The sequence below is a fragment of the Phalacrocorax carbo genome, chromosome 6 (assembly GCF_963921805.1).
Source record: "Phalacrocorax carbo chromosome 6, bPhaCar2.1, whole genome shotgun sequence".
Lineage (NCBI taxonomy): Eukaryota > Metazoa > Chordata > Aves > Suliformes > Phalacrocoracidae > Phalacrocorax > Phalacrocorax carbo.
Window position 1 is genome coordinate 46,805,694 of NC_087518.1, and position 15,869 is coordinate 46,821,562.

Genomic DNA, 15,869 nt, shown 5'->3' on the forward strand with positions numbered 1-15,869 from the left:
AAGCCACTCTTAAATGAATGCTAGGAAGCCAGCTAAAAGTTAACTGTAAGATAAATCTTATTTTAGAACTAGATTTTATTTTTGTATGATCAGGTGGTCCTGTGCTTTTGTGGAATATGTCTTCAAGGGTTTACAGGAGACAACTCTGAATTACTAGATGCATTGGATGTATGCTGCGTTCTGTTAATACAGCATCTGGACTGTTCTGGGTTTTTCAAGGTTGAAGATTCGAAATGCAATGCTACCAACAGTTGTTACAAGAGGATAGCTCATGCTGTCACAAAAAGTAAAGTTAATATAGTTGTTGGACAGCATAAACTGTAAACTAACAGTATTTGTTTTTTATCTTTCAGAGCACTCAAGGACCGAATTCTGTAGCAGATTTTTCTGCAATTAAAGAACTTGATACATTAAACAATGAAATAGTAGACCTGCAGAGGTAGGTAAAGGAGGAATAGTCATACTTGCCTTAGATTCAGTGGTGCTACTTACTGTTTTTTTTAAAAACAATTCCATACATGAGAGAAAACCAGGTGGTAATAGTCTGCTTTGCTAAAATAAATGGTTAGCAAGTCTGTAACTGTCTGGAACACTGTTTAGCACTTCTACGCTTCCTTCACTCAGATGAATGCATTTAATAACAGCAAGTCTGTGAAAGGTCTGTCCATCGTGTCATCATGTCCATCATCTGGGTGTGTTTCAGAGAGCTGCATATCTGAGCATCCTGAGATGGAAATACTCTCTTGTTCATCTTTATCGGGAGATGAGAATGCAGCAGATCTCTAGGATGCTGGAACCATGCTATAAATTGGTATTAGTTCTCTTTGATTCGTAGAGAGAGTTCTAAGGACTTTTTTTTTCTAGTGGCAGTAAAGAAGTGAGATGGGAAAGATGAAGTATGTAGGGTAGAGAGTGGGAAGATGACAGTTTGTATATGGACTGCTGCTAGGGTTTTGATAGTGGTAAAGATGGACATGCTTCTTTTCTGTTTAGTCAAACCGTTGCACTCAGAAAAATTGTTTTAATTTGAGGTCTGCAGATACTTGGGTTCCACTAATTATTTATAAGGTAATTAAGAAGATGACTTCAAGTGGCTAAGAAAATGAAGTTCATGTACATTTGTATAGTCTTTGTCATACTCTCAAGACATAGTAGATAATTTTCTTCAGTGATTTTTTTGGGTACTATCATGAATCTACTGAAAATTCTATTAAGAACAGTTAATTGTACTATTTTATAATTGAGGGTGCTTTGTCATGATGAAATCTGCCTGTTTTATTCATGTCACTTGCAGGAATGATTTAATCTGGCAATGTGTCAAAGCACAGTCTGTTTCCTAAATACCTAAATGTTTTTTCACTTCAACTGCTTATTCTCCCTCTTGTTACTCCCACTGCCTCTTAACGTCTCCCTTCTCTGCCTTCCTCTGTTGCTCTTTAGGTTGTATTAATTCCAAATTTGGACTCTCACATTTATTAACCTGAAAAACAATTTACAACTGTTTATATTTGCTGCCACTATCTTGGAGTGAAATAAATTGTTTGCTAGCATGAATTTTTAGATTAAGTTGGTTTTCAGTAGGTGGGCTTGCAACCTAACATGCAAGCCACTCTGTGTTGTTCTCTTTTCTTACTGTGAGGTATGAAGGAACCATGGCCTTTGGAAAGTCATTGCTTCTGTTTCTTCTGTGGCAAATATAATTGGACGATTATTTAAGACACATTCGATTGATATTAGATTGTTGAAGATATGTTAGGGGCAACTACTAGTATGTATTTTTAGAAAGGGAAAATTTACTTTGGTTTGATTTTACAGGTTCAGAACAGAACCAGATTAAGAGAGGCTTAAGCCTGTGTTGTCAGACTGAAGTGTCATAGTAAGAGGTTTGTGTGGTTTCACTGAGAATGACTAGCAAACTCTCAATGTCATAGAGTGCATTGTGGCTTGAGTAACATTTTTTCATTTTAATTTTTTCAAGACAATTATTTTTTTGATTATTTGGAAATCCTTTAGCCACTGTAGAAGAGTTATTTTGGTAGCAGAGTAAATGTTACTTATCTGTACCTTCCCTAAGCACTGGGGGCAATGCTAGGCAACAGATTAATCTTTTTGGTAAACGTAGAAAACGTTTTTCATCTTTGGCAAATCCACATTTCTGTTATAACTGGTGGAGTACACTTTCAGTCTTGATAGATATCATATAAAAATGTAATTTAAACTTAAGTTATTTTTGTTCATTATTAAACAAGATATATTGTTCACCCGTTGAACTAAATAAGTAATAATTCTAGTCCATGATTCCATTGAGAAGTGTCCGTGAGGGCTGCATTTCTGAGACCCAGTAAGAGAAATTGAATCTATTTTTGAAGTACGCTTTATAAAATAAAAAAAAAGGGCAGCGGAGGAAATGCCTCAAAAGAATGACAATGTCTGGAAGACATAGCTTTTTGAGAGACTGAGCAAAAAATACAGAGGTGATGTGTTTGTGGCTCAAGTTTGGGAAAGATATCTGGTAGCCAATAGCTTTTTAATCTAATTCAGTAAAAACGTGAGAAAGGTGGAGGTTGAGGGTTGATGAAGAACACTTATTAGCAAGGATAGTTCCCCACTGGTAGGGGGAATCATTTGCCTAGGGACGTTGTGGAATCTGCATCATTTTGAGTCTGTCAGCACTGCTGCCTGTAAGTTCTGTTTCAGTTGCACTATATTTTTAGAAAGCTGTTTGAAGCTTTTTTTGATCAGCATTGTGGGAGGCTAGACCAGATGTTCTTAATATTCTTTTTTGAGCCATAAAACCTTTTTCTTCCCCAGTGAGCCCTGCTTTGCTTTCATGCATTCAAAGCTAGCTATGGCCCACAAATTAGTGGAATTGTGAAAGACGTCCCTGCCCAGGGCAGGGATGATGGACTAGATGATCTTTACAGGTCCTTTCTGACCCAAACCATTATCTAGTTCTGGGAGATTCTGTGAATTTCTTCAAGATTTACCAATACCACGTTCCTCTCTAAGCGTGTTAAGTAGTTGAGCTTAACTTAGTATATTTTACCAAAGGTGCCATCCTTCACACATGTTGGACAGCGACAATTATAATTGTCTTGAATATAAATCAGGTTAAAAGGACCATAAAAGCTGGTAAACTGGTCTCTCAAAAGTAAGAAAGCAGCAATATGTCCCCCGAAAAACAGGGAAACTTCTCCCTGCCATACCCTTGCATCAAGCCTTTGTTTCAAAGCTCAGAGATCTACAGCTTCTTAGCAAAGCAATGGTAGGATTTTTAAAGTAGGCTAGACTATTTCTTATAACTTCTGGTTTGGAAGTAACTGAGCTATTGCAGGTGAAAAGATTGGGGGGTGGGGGAGAACAAAGAGGAGAACTAACTAGGCAGACCTTAGGCATTTTTTTCTAGCATTGCCAAATTAAAATGCTACTACACTAGGAACACTAGGAATTCCCAAAATTACAAATGTATGTGAAAATAAGAAGTGTTGGGCACTGGGAGTGTAGATAAAGCTACCAGCTCTGTGAGTAGTCACCTGTCACTTACCATGGAAAAGAACTATGATTTTTTGCTTTTGTAACTAAGGTGATTCTAAGTGTTGGCCATCAAGAAGCCTGGCCAGGGTTGTTTCGTATTAGGCTCTACTGACATGGGGACTCCTCAGCTGTCAGCTATCACAAATGTTTGCCCCCATTTATAAATTACTCAATTCACAAATTAGTATAAAACATATGGTTTTACTAATATTCTTTGATTGTAAATCATGAAATATCTGATTTGGAGAAACCATCTATTAGTTTTGGGTTTTTTTTTAACCACGGCTTTTAATTTCTTTGATATGAGGTTCTCCTGACCTGACTACTATTAAAATACATAGGGAAGTTGTATTGCTTTCGTAAATTGGCTTGAATTGGTTACAAGTGTCATTTATTCGCAAGACCAGTTGGTTTTGGATTGGTGTCCCCCCCCACCCACCCCAAAAAGTAGGAGAACTGATGTGTAAGGAACTTCGTGATCCAGGAAATCTGTCATATCCAATAAATCAATTTTGTTACTTGTTTTTGGTTCTTTCAGTTGCTGGGCATTTCTACAGGGGCATACCAGATAGTTGGTAAAAGAAATGGAGGCATTCAGAAGAATTAGTGAATTAAGTAGGTCTGTGTTGTCTTTTTTTTTTTTAAACAAAGACACATTACGAGGAGGGGGAGGGGGATGTGTTATGTGTAGACTATATATACTCAGCTTGTTTTCCTTTCCCTGAGACTGCTGCCGAAGCTTTTCTTGTTCTGCCTGACAATACTTCTTTCACTTGATTTTTTCCAATTCATTGTTTGTGTTGTGATCTGGCCAGCGTAAGCTGCCTGTGGATGGGTATTGTATCCTGTTGCTTGCTTAGCATAGTCCGGATTGCAAGGTTCAGCTACCTGGCTTCTGCTGAAGTAAAAGGGAATTGATCTTCATCTCTGACAGTCTCCTAGGCATATTGGTGACAGTAATGTGGAATGGCTGTATATTAAAGCATACACACCTGCTTGCATTTCTTTTTCCTGCTCAGTTTTCATACCTGAGCAGGAAAAATAACAAGTATTTGTTTACCTAGCCAATTATTCTTTTATCTTCAATCAGGAATAATATGCCTGAATGTTTGCTGTGCTTGATGTGTGTCTGAAGGCTTGAAGGTATTTTTCAGCCAGACTTGTATTTAGATCTGTGGCAGTGCTGTGTTGAGATTGAGACCCTTTGTTCATGGAAAGTTATGGAAGGCAAAATCAACAGAACTTCTTTCAACCCTGTGGTGCAATGCTTTAACTATCTAAGTGTAACTATACTACAAATACTAGTTTATTGAGGTAGAGGAGTGTGCTATAGCTTTGATGGAAGTGATAGATTTGCTTAGAATTTCCATGATACTTTTTTTCTGGTGAATGGAGAAAGGAATTTCATGAAACTTGAAGGTTCACACTTAATAAAATAACTAGCCTTGTTCTTCAAAGTACCACTTTCCACACCTTTCCCTTTCCTTCCATTTAAACCTTCCCTCTGAGCACAGTCAACCAGTTGTTTTTTTAATCAGATGCTGAGATAAATAGTAGCAGAACATAATCTGTAGAAATTGTTTTTCAGAGCAAATGTTCATTTAAGGTCTGACATCTGGATTTTTTTAAATTTTCCATTGTTGTGGTTTAGCAGTAAACAAACCTGCTTTACTTTAGAGACAGAAATGCTTTTTTCTGTGCTAGATAAGAGTAAACAGGAATATTAACAGTTTTAGATTGATTGCCAAACTGCTGCTATTAAACTACGAAGCTACCTTAATTTCGATATGTACTAGTAATATAACTTGATAGCTTTTTCACTATGGCATTTCAATTAGAAATGTGAGGTTTATCACTGTTCAAAATCTAACTTCTAATGTGTGTGCTAATTTATTAACAAAATCTTTATGAAAATAAATATACAGAAGATAGTGTTAAAACTGTAAAGCTTGATGCTTTTCTGCATCTGTGAAAGGAGAAAAGATTCAATATACTGTCTAGAGATAAACACTCCTTTATGATTTTTTTAAACCAGTAACACTTCAGAGTTGTATGTTGGGTTTTTCCCTTTCTTAAAGCTATTGTTATGTCTGACTGCCAAGAATTTAGTGTTTGTAATTCCCCTGTCATCAGTAGTCACTTTTGAACGTGAATAAATATCTGTAGAGACAGACTTGATATGACACAGCAAATAACTATATATGCAGTCTCTGAGCAGATAGTGATTACAGCAAGCTAACCTTTCATCTTCGGACTGAGCTTACCAACAGATATATCTAAAGTTTGGTAGGCAAAGTTCATTAATCAGCTAGATTGGCCTGCTGGAAATGTTTTCTAGCTGCTGTTAGCATAGGAATTACTGTGTTTGCAGGGGTTAATAGATGGAATCTGATGCAATCCCTCCCACTTTCCCCAGCAGTTTTCATTAGACAAGTGCTCCATAGCAACAGTGAGATCACTGAAGACAGTATTTCATTGATTTCTCCCTCCCGCCCCCTTCCATTTTTGAGCCATTCTTATCACTGAAGTGCAGTTGGGTGAAAAGATAGGGGGTTTTATGCAGAACACTTATGTGGGCTTCTGTCTTGTAAATAATTTGGAAAGCAGAAATCCCTTACATCTTTTGTGTTTGATGTTTCACTATGTATTTAAAGAGAGATACAGGCTTAGGGGGCTGGATAACTGTACCTGCTGTAGCAGATGTTCTTAAGTATTCTTGCATTGTTTGCTGGTCTTCTAGGGAAAAGAATAATGTAGAGCAAGACCTGAAGGAGAAAGAAGATACCATCAAGCAGAGGACAAGTGAGGTCCAGGTAAATAAGACACAAAATTGTTGTTCAGACACCTGATACTGCACCATGTGGTGCTTTAATGGCAGTGGGATTACTGAGTCTTTAGATCACATCACTTATTCAGTGAAAAGAAAAAAATTGGTGGCTAAGATAATGTGCTTTGAAATGTGTTTTCTATATCAATGTGGGTTGGTGTAGGTGTGTGTATTTATCTAAATATGTGAGCTCCTAGGATATGTAGCCTGCATGGATTTTTAAATGAAAAATGTTACAAAAGAATAGATTTCTCTTTTTTTCATTGTTTTGGTTTTGGTTTTTTGTGAGTGTTTTTTTTTTTTACAGCAAGGTTATTTAATGTATGATTAAAACTAAAAAAGACACTGTAGCACTGTAAATTAATAAACGTAAGTGGTTGAATTAAAAGGGCTTGTGTATGGGGCTGCTTAAGAGTCGCAGTAATTACCAGCTTGGGAGGGATGTTGCCTCAAGTTAATTTTGCCTAACATAAGTAAATTTTTAAAATAATCTGTTTGATTTTTATTTAAAAGGATGACATTGAATTTCCAGAATATTGGAAACTTTAGATTTTACAAGTGGTTTACAAGGATTAAAAATTATTCAGTCAGCATCAGTGTTTAGGGTGCTAACAGTCTAGCCAAGCCCTGAATTAAATGCTGCAAAGCAATTTTTCAATTACATTTTAAGCTGCAAAAGCAGCTGGAGTTGCTGCTTTAAGAAAAACCTCGGTGTGATATCTGATCACTTACACTTATTTTAGGAATCTTCATTATTTTAAATAATCTTTATTTGATTAAGAGCAAATAATGCAAGATTTCTGCATTTTACTTTGTGTTGGGCAGAAAAAGAGCCAATGTGTTACCACCGTTATGAATTTTGTGCTGGGTGTTTAATATCCTTGAAGCCTGGATGATAATTAATAGTCTGACCTTTCCGAAGATAATCAGATGCTGGCCTGTTAGTCACAATGGCAGCCAGATTCAGCAGCTGCAGGAATGCATACAGAAGTTGCCCATGTCTGTGGTTCTGTCCACGCATGCAGCGGTCAATCCCCTCCCTGCTCTGCAGATTGCCTTTTCACACTGTTAAAAATTTCTATGGGTATTCCTGGATTTGCACACAGGATTATGTTGTTAGTGTGTTCTGGAATCTGTGTGTGTTCGTGTGAAGGTTGAGTTCTCTGGTGCCTTTGCACAAAAGGTATATAAAGCTAAATAAAAACCTTGCCTTTAATGTTACAGTATTAGTGTCATCTGCATGTGTTTAGTGTTTAATAGTAAGCAGCATCACAGAATCAAATAAGTCATTGTGTCTAAAGAAGTAATGTTGGAAACAACTGTCTCAGGTCCTTAACCTCTTAGTGATTGCACAAGCTATTTGTACCTTTTTAAATATAGAGTTCTGTCAGTCTGCAGAGAAGGAACAGCCTATTACTGGCTTGTCAGAAAAATGAGAAACCATCAGGATCAAACAGGATACGGCTGCAGCATTTATTTAAGCTGGTGGCCCTTTATCTCTGGTCCCTTTCCTGCTCCTGAATGTTGGAGGGACCTGCATGTTTCAGGAAACTCATTGGAACTTCAGAGAATAGTGGTGACAGACTAAGAATATCTTTACATCATGCTTTTTTTCTTCTGCCTTTATTTCTAAAGATGGTGTACAAAACTAGCGTGTTCTAATCTGCCACCTTGGATCAAGCTAGTTTCGTGGCATCACGCTCCAGGGTTTCTGATACCAGAATTACTTCAACGGGCACAAATCATAATCAAATATAGCCATGGTCTGTGATGGGTCAGATGATTTGTATGGGAAAGAATAACAGGTTTTCTTCTATAAAATAATTTTAATCCTATGTAAATAGATACTAAAAAGCAAAGACAGAAAAAGAGTTGGAGGGGAAACAGCATACTGGTGGAATTTAATGTGCTTATTAAAATATCAGCTCTTTAGTAGCAAAGATTAAGGGGTGTTTTTTCTTGAAAATTTATGGGCACAGTAACAAAGATCAAGAGACTTCTAGGGCACCATTTCCTTAGCTTATTCTGTGATTGGATTAGCATTTTCCTATAAATATGGGAGTAATAAACTCACATATAAAATGTTCTTCTTGGCAGTAAAGAAGTTTGTTTTACAGAGTTCATGTGTAACTAAAACATTAGTTTTTGACCACATACCAAGTGGCATCTGAAGGTGCCTTTCCCTGGCTGTCCCTTTGCTGTCTCATCGCCAGCTTGCTCTTCTAGACACAGATGTTGAGGGACAGTTGCTTCAGCGGCTGGAGACGGCCTCAAGCAATGGGTTTTGGGGTGCATTCACAAGATTCTCATCCTCCCTCTAGCGTTTCACATGTAATGGGCATGGTTTGTCAGTCTACCTGCTAGGGCTCTGAAATAAGTGGCGATTCTCCTGGCTTTCCCAACAATTAGCATATGTTCCTTAGAATTTTATTGACCTGAAGTCAAAAGGTCTATGTTTTGCTTTTCAGTGGGACACTGAAACTGTGTAAAGAAATTTTAGGACAAATGTATCTAATTCCTGAACAAAGCATAGTATATGTTTGCATCAGTTGGGAAAAAAATGTAACACTGTGTGAGACACTGCTTCAGAGAAGCGGGCAGGGACGGGGGGAAGTGAAAGATATTTTCGGACTGTGGCCTTCGAAGTAGCCTACAATGTTTCTGGCATTCTCTTCTAGCCTTTTGATCTCCTTGTTGGCCTGAGTTTTCAACAGATTCGTGATCCGAGTATCCCACTCAGCATTGGATTTTCCCTATTCTTTGTTTCTTGCAGTGCAGCAGAGCCATTAGAAAGTTGGTGAAGTTTAACTTTCCTGTGCTGTTTTAGACTTAACTGTTCTTAGCACATGGATTGTTTGGTGGACTGGCAATCTATTAAATCCATAGTCTATCTGTGGAAATACAGACCTCTATACTTTCCTTGTCCTACACTACATTAGCATGGAGAGTTATAATGATTAAATCCAATTCAAGATTACAGTTACCCTAAAAATGTTAGTTTGTATCACCTCAAGTATGTTAATGGTTTTCATATAGAATCTCATTCAGTGCTTGAACATTAAGATGCTTCTTCTCTGTTGAGAGTGTTCTTCGAAATCAAAGCTTAATTGGAGCCTGGTGTACTCATGACGACGTATCTTTGAGTATTAGCCCCAGTTCTGTGTATTGTATCTACTCCGACCTTTAATTTTGGAGTGGTTATGTGAACATGTTTGGGTTTTTATTTTGGTTGGGTTTTTTCCTTCTTTTCTCTTCTGGGAGCCATCAGGCATAGTTAGGTCTCTTCAGTGCTTCTCTGCAGCTGTTGCTAGGACAGGCATCGGGATTCAAGGAACAGTAGCAAGAGGGAGGTGATCTATATTGTGTGTATGTGAATTCTAGCTTCCTTTCAGAGAAAGGAGACTGAAATCTCTTTAAGCTGTTACTTTTTCTCCTGTTGCTTGTGTTGAGTGTCAGCTGATACTTGCTTTTCAAAGTGATGTAAAAAAATGAATGGATCAAAAGTGTCCCAATTATCCAAGTCAGTAGCTGGTGTAAGAAAGAGCTTTTTGTGCCCATGCCAGTTTGTCTTTCATAGATTAGAAATATCCAGTAATTCACCTAGTCTGACTGCTGTACATCAGTCATACACCCTTTACTGAGCTTCAGATTTGATTTGGGTTTTTTTTGTGTGTGGTTTTCTCCTGTTTTGAGGCAGTCTGGGGGGTTAGGTTTTTTTTATTTGTTTGTGGTGGGGTTGTGTTTTTTTCGGCTGGGATTTTTCTCCCCCCCACCCCAATAAAAGCATCTATGATGTTTCTTTAGGTAGTCTTCCAGTTGTCTTGAGGTTACCTATTTCCCTAGCATCTGACTGCTGCACCATATGCCTTTCTATTTCTGCCTGGCTTTTTTTGTCCTGATTATCTGGAGGTGTTAGCACTGGTGGATAAACTATCTTCCTCACAAAAAAAACAAACCACCAACCCCCAAACAAAACAACTCTAAAAAAGGACAACAGGATCTTAGCTTAGAGTAGCACACGAATATATGATCTAATCAGAAATTAATGTCAGTTTGTTTTCTTATCCTCCTAAACCTTTTTATCTCTGTTTTTTTACTGTTGGTCATGATTATTCCCTTAATTACCATATTTTCTCAGAAAGGCTGCAATCTTCTTTTCATCTAATGCTTTTCCTTTTCTATTAATCCTTTTTGATCTCCCCATATTATCTATTCCTCTTGACTTTGACAATTCTTTCTTCCCAAATTAGTTTCTTGACTTTTTTTCAATGTTATCTCTGCAGTTTGTTGAAGTATAACCATTTCTGTTGCTCAGAAATTAACTAATTGTCACGTGATGCTACTTAATGTACTTAGAACACAAGATATATACATACTGTTGTTTCATAAGTTAAAAGATGCCATATTGTTGTGTATGGAATTAGCATTTCCTACCAGTACCATTACATGGAAACTAAGTTTTTGGCTGATTTTTGCAAAATCAGAGGCAGGGAGGCTCTAGGAAGGAGTACATTTGGGTTAACAATGCACAAGCTTGGTCCATTACCATGTTGCTAAAACAAGTTCCTATTTTTGTCCATGTGTTTTCGAACGGGGAGGGAGCAGAATAAAGAATTTCTATTATTAAGGAGCTCAGTAAAATATTTTGCTAAAACATAGGACAGATTCAGTGTGTAAAGATGACTTCTAAATTCAAAATGAAACCCTAACTTCCCTGTAAATAAAAAAGTTAATCTCTGTGTTGAGGCACGATCTTCTATATTTCAGTGAGATTCTCTTTACTACAGAAAAGAAAAAGCAAATAACCTGTTTATTTTTATGTCTTAGAATTAGAATTTGAGAATAGTTGCTGGTCTGACATGTTATAAATGCTAGCTTTTGAAAGATATTTTGTAGATAGTTTGAAATCTGAGTTAGTACTGCAGTTTATACTACAGAGTTTAGTGATTAGGAGGAGAGAGGGAACAAATGCAAAGCTTATGTGTTTTATTACAGGATCTACAAGATGAAGTGAAGCGGGAGAGCAGTAATCTACAAAAGCTGCAAACTCAGAAACAGGAAGCGCAGGAAATTCTTAATGATCTTGATGAGCAGAAGGCCAAGTTGGAAGAGCAACTTAATGACATCAGGCAGAAGTGTGCAGAGGAGGCCCATTTGGTAAGGTCTAGTGGCTAAGGCCCTAGAAAGAGTAAATGCCTCATTCTGAAGAACTCACCCTTGCAGTGTTACAGTTGTTGGGGCAGGAGAAAAAAACATTAACAAATAGCCTGTGTGTCAAGATTTTGTGATCAACAGAGAATAGGAAATATGTCACTTATTTCAGTGACTTCCTAATTTAGTATCAGTGTGTCAACAAATACACTGAGATATACTTGCAAACAAATAATGCAAAACTATAATGCAACATAAATGTAATTAGAAGCACTAGCTACTGGGACTGATTCCTTAGTGGTTAAAAAAATCATCTTACAGGTATGTAGATTTTTTATAATATAAAAATATAATTTTTCCTTAAGGTCTAAAATGATGTTTTCAGGATTAGAAATATCTGTTGGTGAGGAAAACCGCTAGAATACTATGATCTTATTGAGACCAATAAGGAATTAACCTTTCATTCAGGTATAATCTATAATGTCTGCAATGGCTATGAACTTTTTACTTCTTATGGTTATAAGTAAGAGTACTTGGATGTGTTTGGAGGTGTGGTTTTTATTTGGCTTTGAAATATTTGTTCATGCTTTAGATTGCCATGCTGAAGGCTGAAATAACAAGCCAGGAATCAAAGATTTCAGCATATGAGGATGAACTGACCAAAGCTCAAGAGGAGCTGAGTCGCCTGCAGCAAGAAACTGCAGAGCTTGAGCATTGCATAGAGTCTGGGAAAGCACAGCTGGGACCTCTTCAGCAACATCTGCAGGATTCACAACAGGAAATCAATTCAGTAAGGCAGTGTGAAAGACCAAAAAAAAAATTTTTGTAGCTGGCAACCTTTACTGTGGTTTTTCTTAAGGGGAGGGCGTTGTTTCTTTTTTCTTCACTGTTTGCTCCTGTCTTCAGTTGCTTACACATGTGTTCTGTGCTAATAGTTGTTAGAATTCTTAGGGGCTGACTCAAGTCAATCAAGATACTTCATGATTTTTCTCCAAGCTTTATTAATAAAAAAGGATTAATTTATTATACTTCATAAATAAGTTGTCTTAATGTAATGAATGAAAAATGGATAATGCATGTTTAAATTTTGTGTCCAGTAGTTATTTAATCTTTCTTCCTCAGCTGTGGCCTGGGGCACGCTCTTGTTACTCTTCAATTTATGTGAAGTTGGTATAAAATTACTAACATTTACTTAGTGCACTGTTGAAGGAGAAAAGTAAGGTGAGTGTAAGAACCAATTGGATTAAGACTAGATACTGAGAAGCAGAGAGATGGCTGCACTGTTTTAAAGCAGAGAATGGTCCTTTGAGGTGCTGCTGTTATATTAAAGGAACACTTCTAGCTCCTTTCTGTAATCAGTGATTTATTATTATTTCAGTGGGTTTGCTTGCACACCCTTTCCTCATCATTCTTCTCTGTCTTGCCAGCTGCCTAATATATTAGCCAGAGTGACACCACTATTGAGTTAAAAACAAAACAAAAAGCCTTCCTATTAACTTGGAACCCTAGAGGTGGCTGACTTTTGAATTGGTCGTGTCACGCAATTCATGTCTGTAACTTGTTAACAATTTTTTTCCTTATGACTTCCACTGCTAGTGTTCATGCAGGAACACTGTCTTCTGTTTAAGAGCCTTATAACATATTCATAATTTTGAAATTCAGCTGTGACATTTAGAAATGGAGAAGTAAATGGATTTTCCTTTTGGTTCATCACAGATAGAGAGAAGGTTGTGCTATTTCAATATTAATATACTAGCAAGAGGTATCTGTGGTGAACAGATTTGAGGCTTATAATACAAGTGTTCATGCTTGACTGTACTACAAGCATTTTTAAAAATAGGTTTTATATTAGTACTCCTGATTTTATTGCTCTTGGCTCACATAATGAACAATAGATGCTTTAGTGCTTTAGGGAAGATTTTTCTAACAGTTGGTCTGAGGTCAGTGTATTTGAAAGACACCTGGTGTTGTCTTTGCTGCCACCTGACTTGTGACATGTGCAAGGGAATGATAACTCTATTAGGTGACTCACCTAGCAGAAGCCAGCGGGATTTAGATGTCTAAATATCTGAACTATGTTCATCCTTCTGCATAATCTGCCAAATCTAATAATTCCTTCATAACTGGCAGGTTGGTTGTAAATGTTTGCTGTGAGGTACTGCATTAAGCATATTGCTGAAATAATAACATGTGGATGTAACTGCTTAGGAAGATATACTGTGGATTTTGTAGAAGTCACATGGGAGAAGGTAATGAATCTTCTTGGAAGATTAGAATTCTGTTAAAGCAGCCGCCTTAATTTAGAGTTCGAGACAAATGCATAATTAAACAAAACAACACCCAAACAAAGCCAATCAAACAAGAAAACCCTGAAAGCTTTGCAACTCTTCTCATGAGTTTGAGTAGAAACAAAGCAACAAGTCTTGATGTTGCCAGTGATGCAGTCTGCTTCCTTGGCAGGAGAGGGTTCTCAGGTCCATCCTTCAACTATATTAAATCTCTTCTGAAGGAGATTTGTGCTTATTTCTCAAATTTCACCCTTTGAAAGAATGTGGGGCTTAATATCTTTGCTTTTGAAAATAAGAATTTGACACATCTGACTTCCATCTTGTATATAAGAGGGGATGGTCATATAATAGCTTCTGTGTACTGCCATACTGATGCATATACATTTATTTCTGTTTACAGGTGCAGACAAAACTTCTTGAGCTGAAAGAATTGGAAAATAACCAGTTTAGTTGGCACTCTCAGCTACATAATACACTTGTTAATGGAACTGCGGATCATTCTAGTCTTAGCAACAGCAGCAGTGAAACTGCTAACCTTAATGAGAATGCTGAACGGGAAAGTATAGCAGAAGATGAACCAATTAACAGTGTGTCTCCAGTGAGTAGTGTTTTGCCTGCTTGATCATGATGCAATGCAGCTGTGAAGTTGGAATAAGTTAAGAATGTATCAAGATTGATTATGTTTTTAAACACAGAAGTGAAATTTCAGGGTGTTATTCTGAGGGACTATGTTTCAGCAGTCTGAAAGTTGATAAGCAGAAAAGGAGTCAATTTTAGCTTGGCTAGAAAGCAGCAATAAAAATTTTTCTGTACTTGTTTCCAAAGCAAAATATAATAAATTGAATAGTAGAATTAACACTAAAGGAGAGCAGCTGTCTCCAGTTGGTGCAACAAGAAGGGAATAAGGAATGGTACAGAAAATCTAACACTGTCTTGCTTTAAACATCCCTCCTTATGTCCCAGTAGTTTCTCGGGTTTTTTTCTTAAACTTTCACAGGGTTTACAGTACACTTCAGTATCTCTTATAATATGTATGAATCTCTTAAGTATCCTTTAGTATATTCTTTTAGCTGTTCAATCCTTAAAAAATTATATTTTGTAGTCTTCTATTTACTTATTTATGGTGAATTGCTTTTATCCTTCTGTAGGTAAGGAATAGTCCTGAAACAACAGCCTCTGTTGTGGAAGAAGAGAAAGAGACCCCAGCTGCAACTATTCCCAAAAAAGTGAGTTTGTTCAGATCTGGGGGGAAGAAAAAAGAAATTTTAAAAAATCCTAGTTAAACTGTTTCAGGCTTGCATGTCACTTGCACCATGGTCAACAACAGAGAAATAAACCTGTCATTTTTTATTGTTTTTATTTAGTGTCATGAAAACATTTCATCTTATATAGCAGGCAAGTTGTTGTTGAGAAATATTTTGGATCTCCCTTGAGGAATTACGTAGAATTCTAGCTGTCTCTTTTTTTCAGCTTTAAGAAACTATGGAATGGTAATGCAAGATAACATAAGTGTTTTCTGTCCTGCATGTCTTAAATTTAATACCTTTCTCTACTTCTTTTGCATTGCCCAGGAAGATCCATTTGATGCTGAATCTCATCCATTGCCTGACCTAGTTTCTGAAGCCAGCTTAGAGTTCTTCCAGTCTGACCCTTTTGTTGGCAGTAAGTAAACTTTTCTCTAAGTGCAGATTTGCAGAAGCAGGTCTTGTATGAGCAGAAGCAGGTCTTGTATGAGCACATCTCAGGCTAATCTTCACCCTGGAACTGCTCTTTATAGAATAAATGTGAAGGTGTTTGAGTGACAGGAGTGTGGAGCCAATAGCATTACAAAAATGGAAATGAGAGTTCCAAGATATTTCTCCTTCCTTCATCTGCACTTTCTAATTAGCTGTGAAAATTTGCACCTTTCCCTCACCACTCTTCCTGGGTACCTTTCTTACCTCCCCTCCCATTCACAGCACAGCTCCACAAACAGATCAACTGAGGGTTCAGTGAGCTGTGGTGTGGGGAGGGTGTGGGTGGTTGAGAGTGAATGGCTGTGGCCTACTTGTGGTAAGTTTGGCACTCAG

General features: G+C 37.2%; 1 protein-coding gene across 5 annotated transcripts in view; it reads left to right on the forward strand.

The window, feature by feature from the left end:
- EPS15 (epidermal growth factor receptor pathway substrate 15) overlaps window positions 1–15,869 on the forward strand; it is a 54,809-nt gene that overhangs the window by 26,641 nt on the left and 12,299 nt on the right. For all 5 annotated transcript variants that reach the window (XM_064455102.1, XM_064455097.1, XM_064455103.1 and 2 more), the window contains exons 12-18: window positions 354–439; window positions 6,275–6,347; window positions 11,357–11,518; window positions 12,105–12,302; window positions 14,201–14,398; window positions 14,949–15,026; window positions 15,372–15,462. In XM_064455102.1, coding sequence (XP_064311172.1) covers window positions 354–439; window positions 6,275–6,347; window positions 11,357–11,518; window positions 12,105–12,302; window positions 14,201–14,398; window positions 14,949–15,026; window positions 15,372–15,462 — 886 coding nt within the window. The remainder of the gene's footprint in view (window positions 1–353; window positions 440–6,274; window positions 6,348–11,356; window positions 11,519–12,104; window positions 12,303–14,200; window positions 14,399–14,948; window positions 15,027–15,371; window positions 15,463–15,869) is intronic.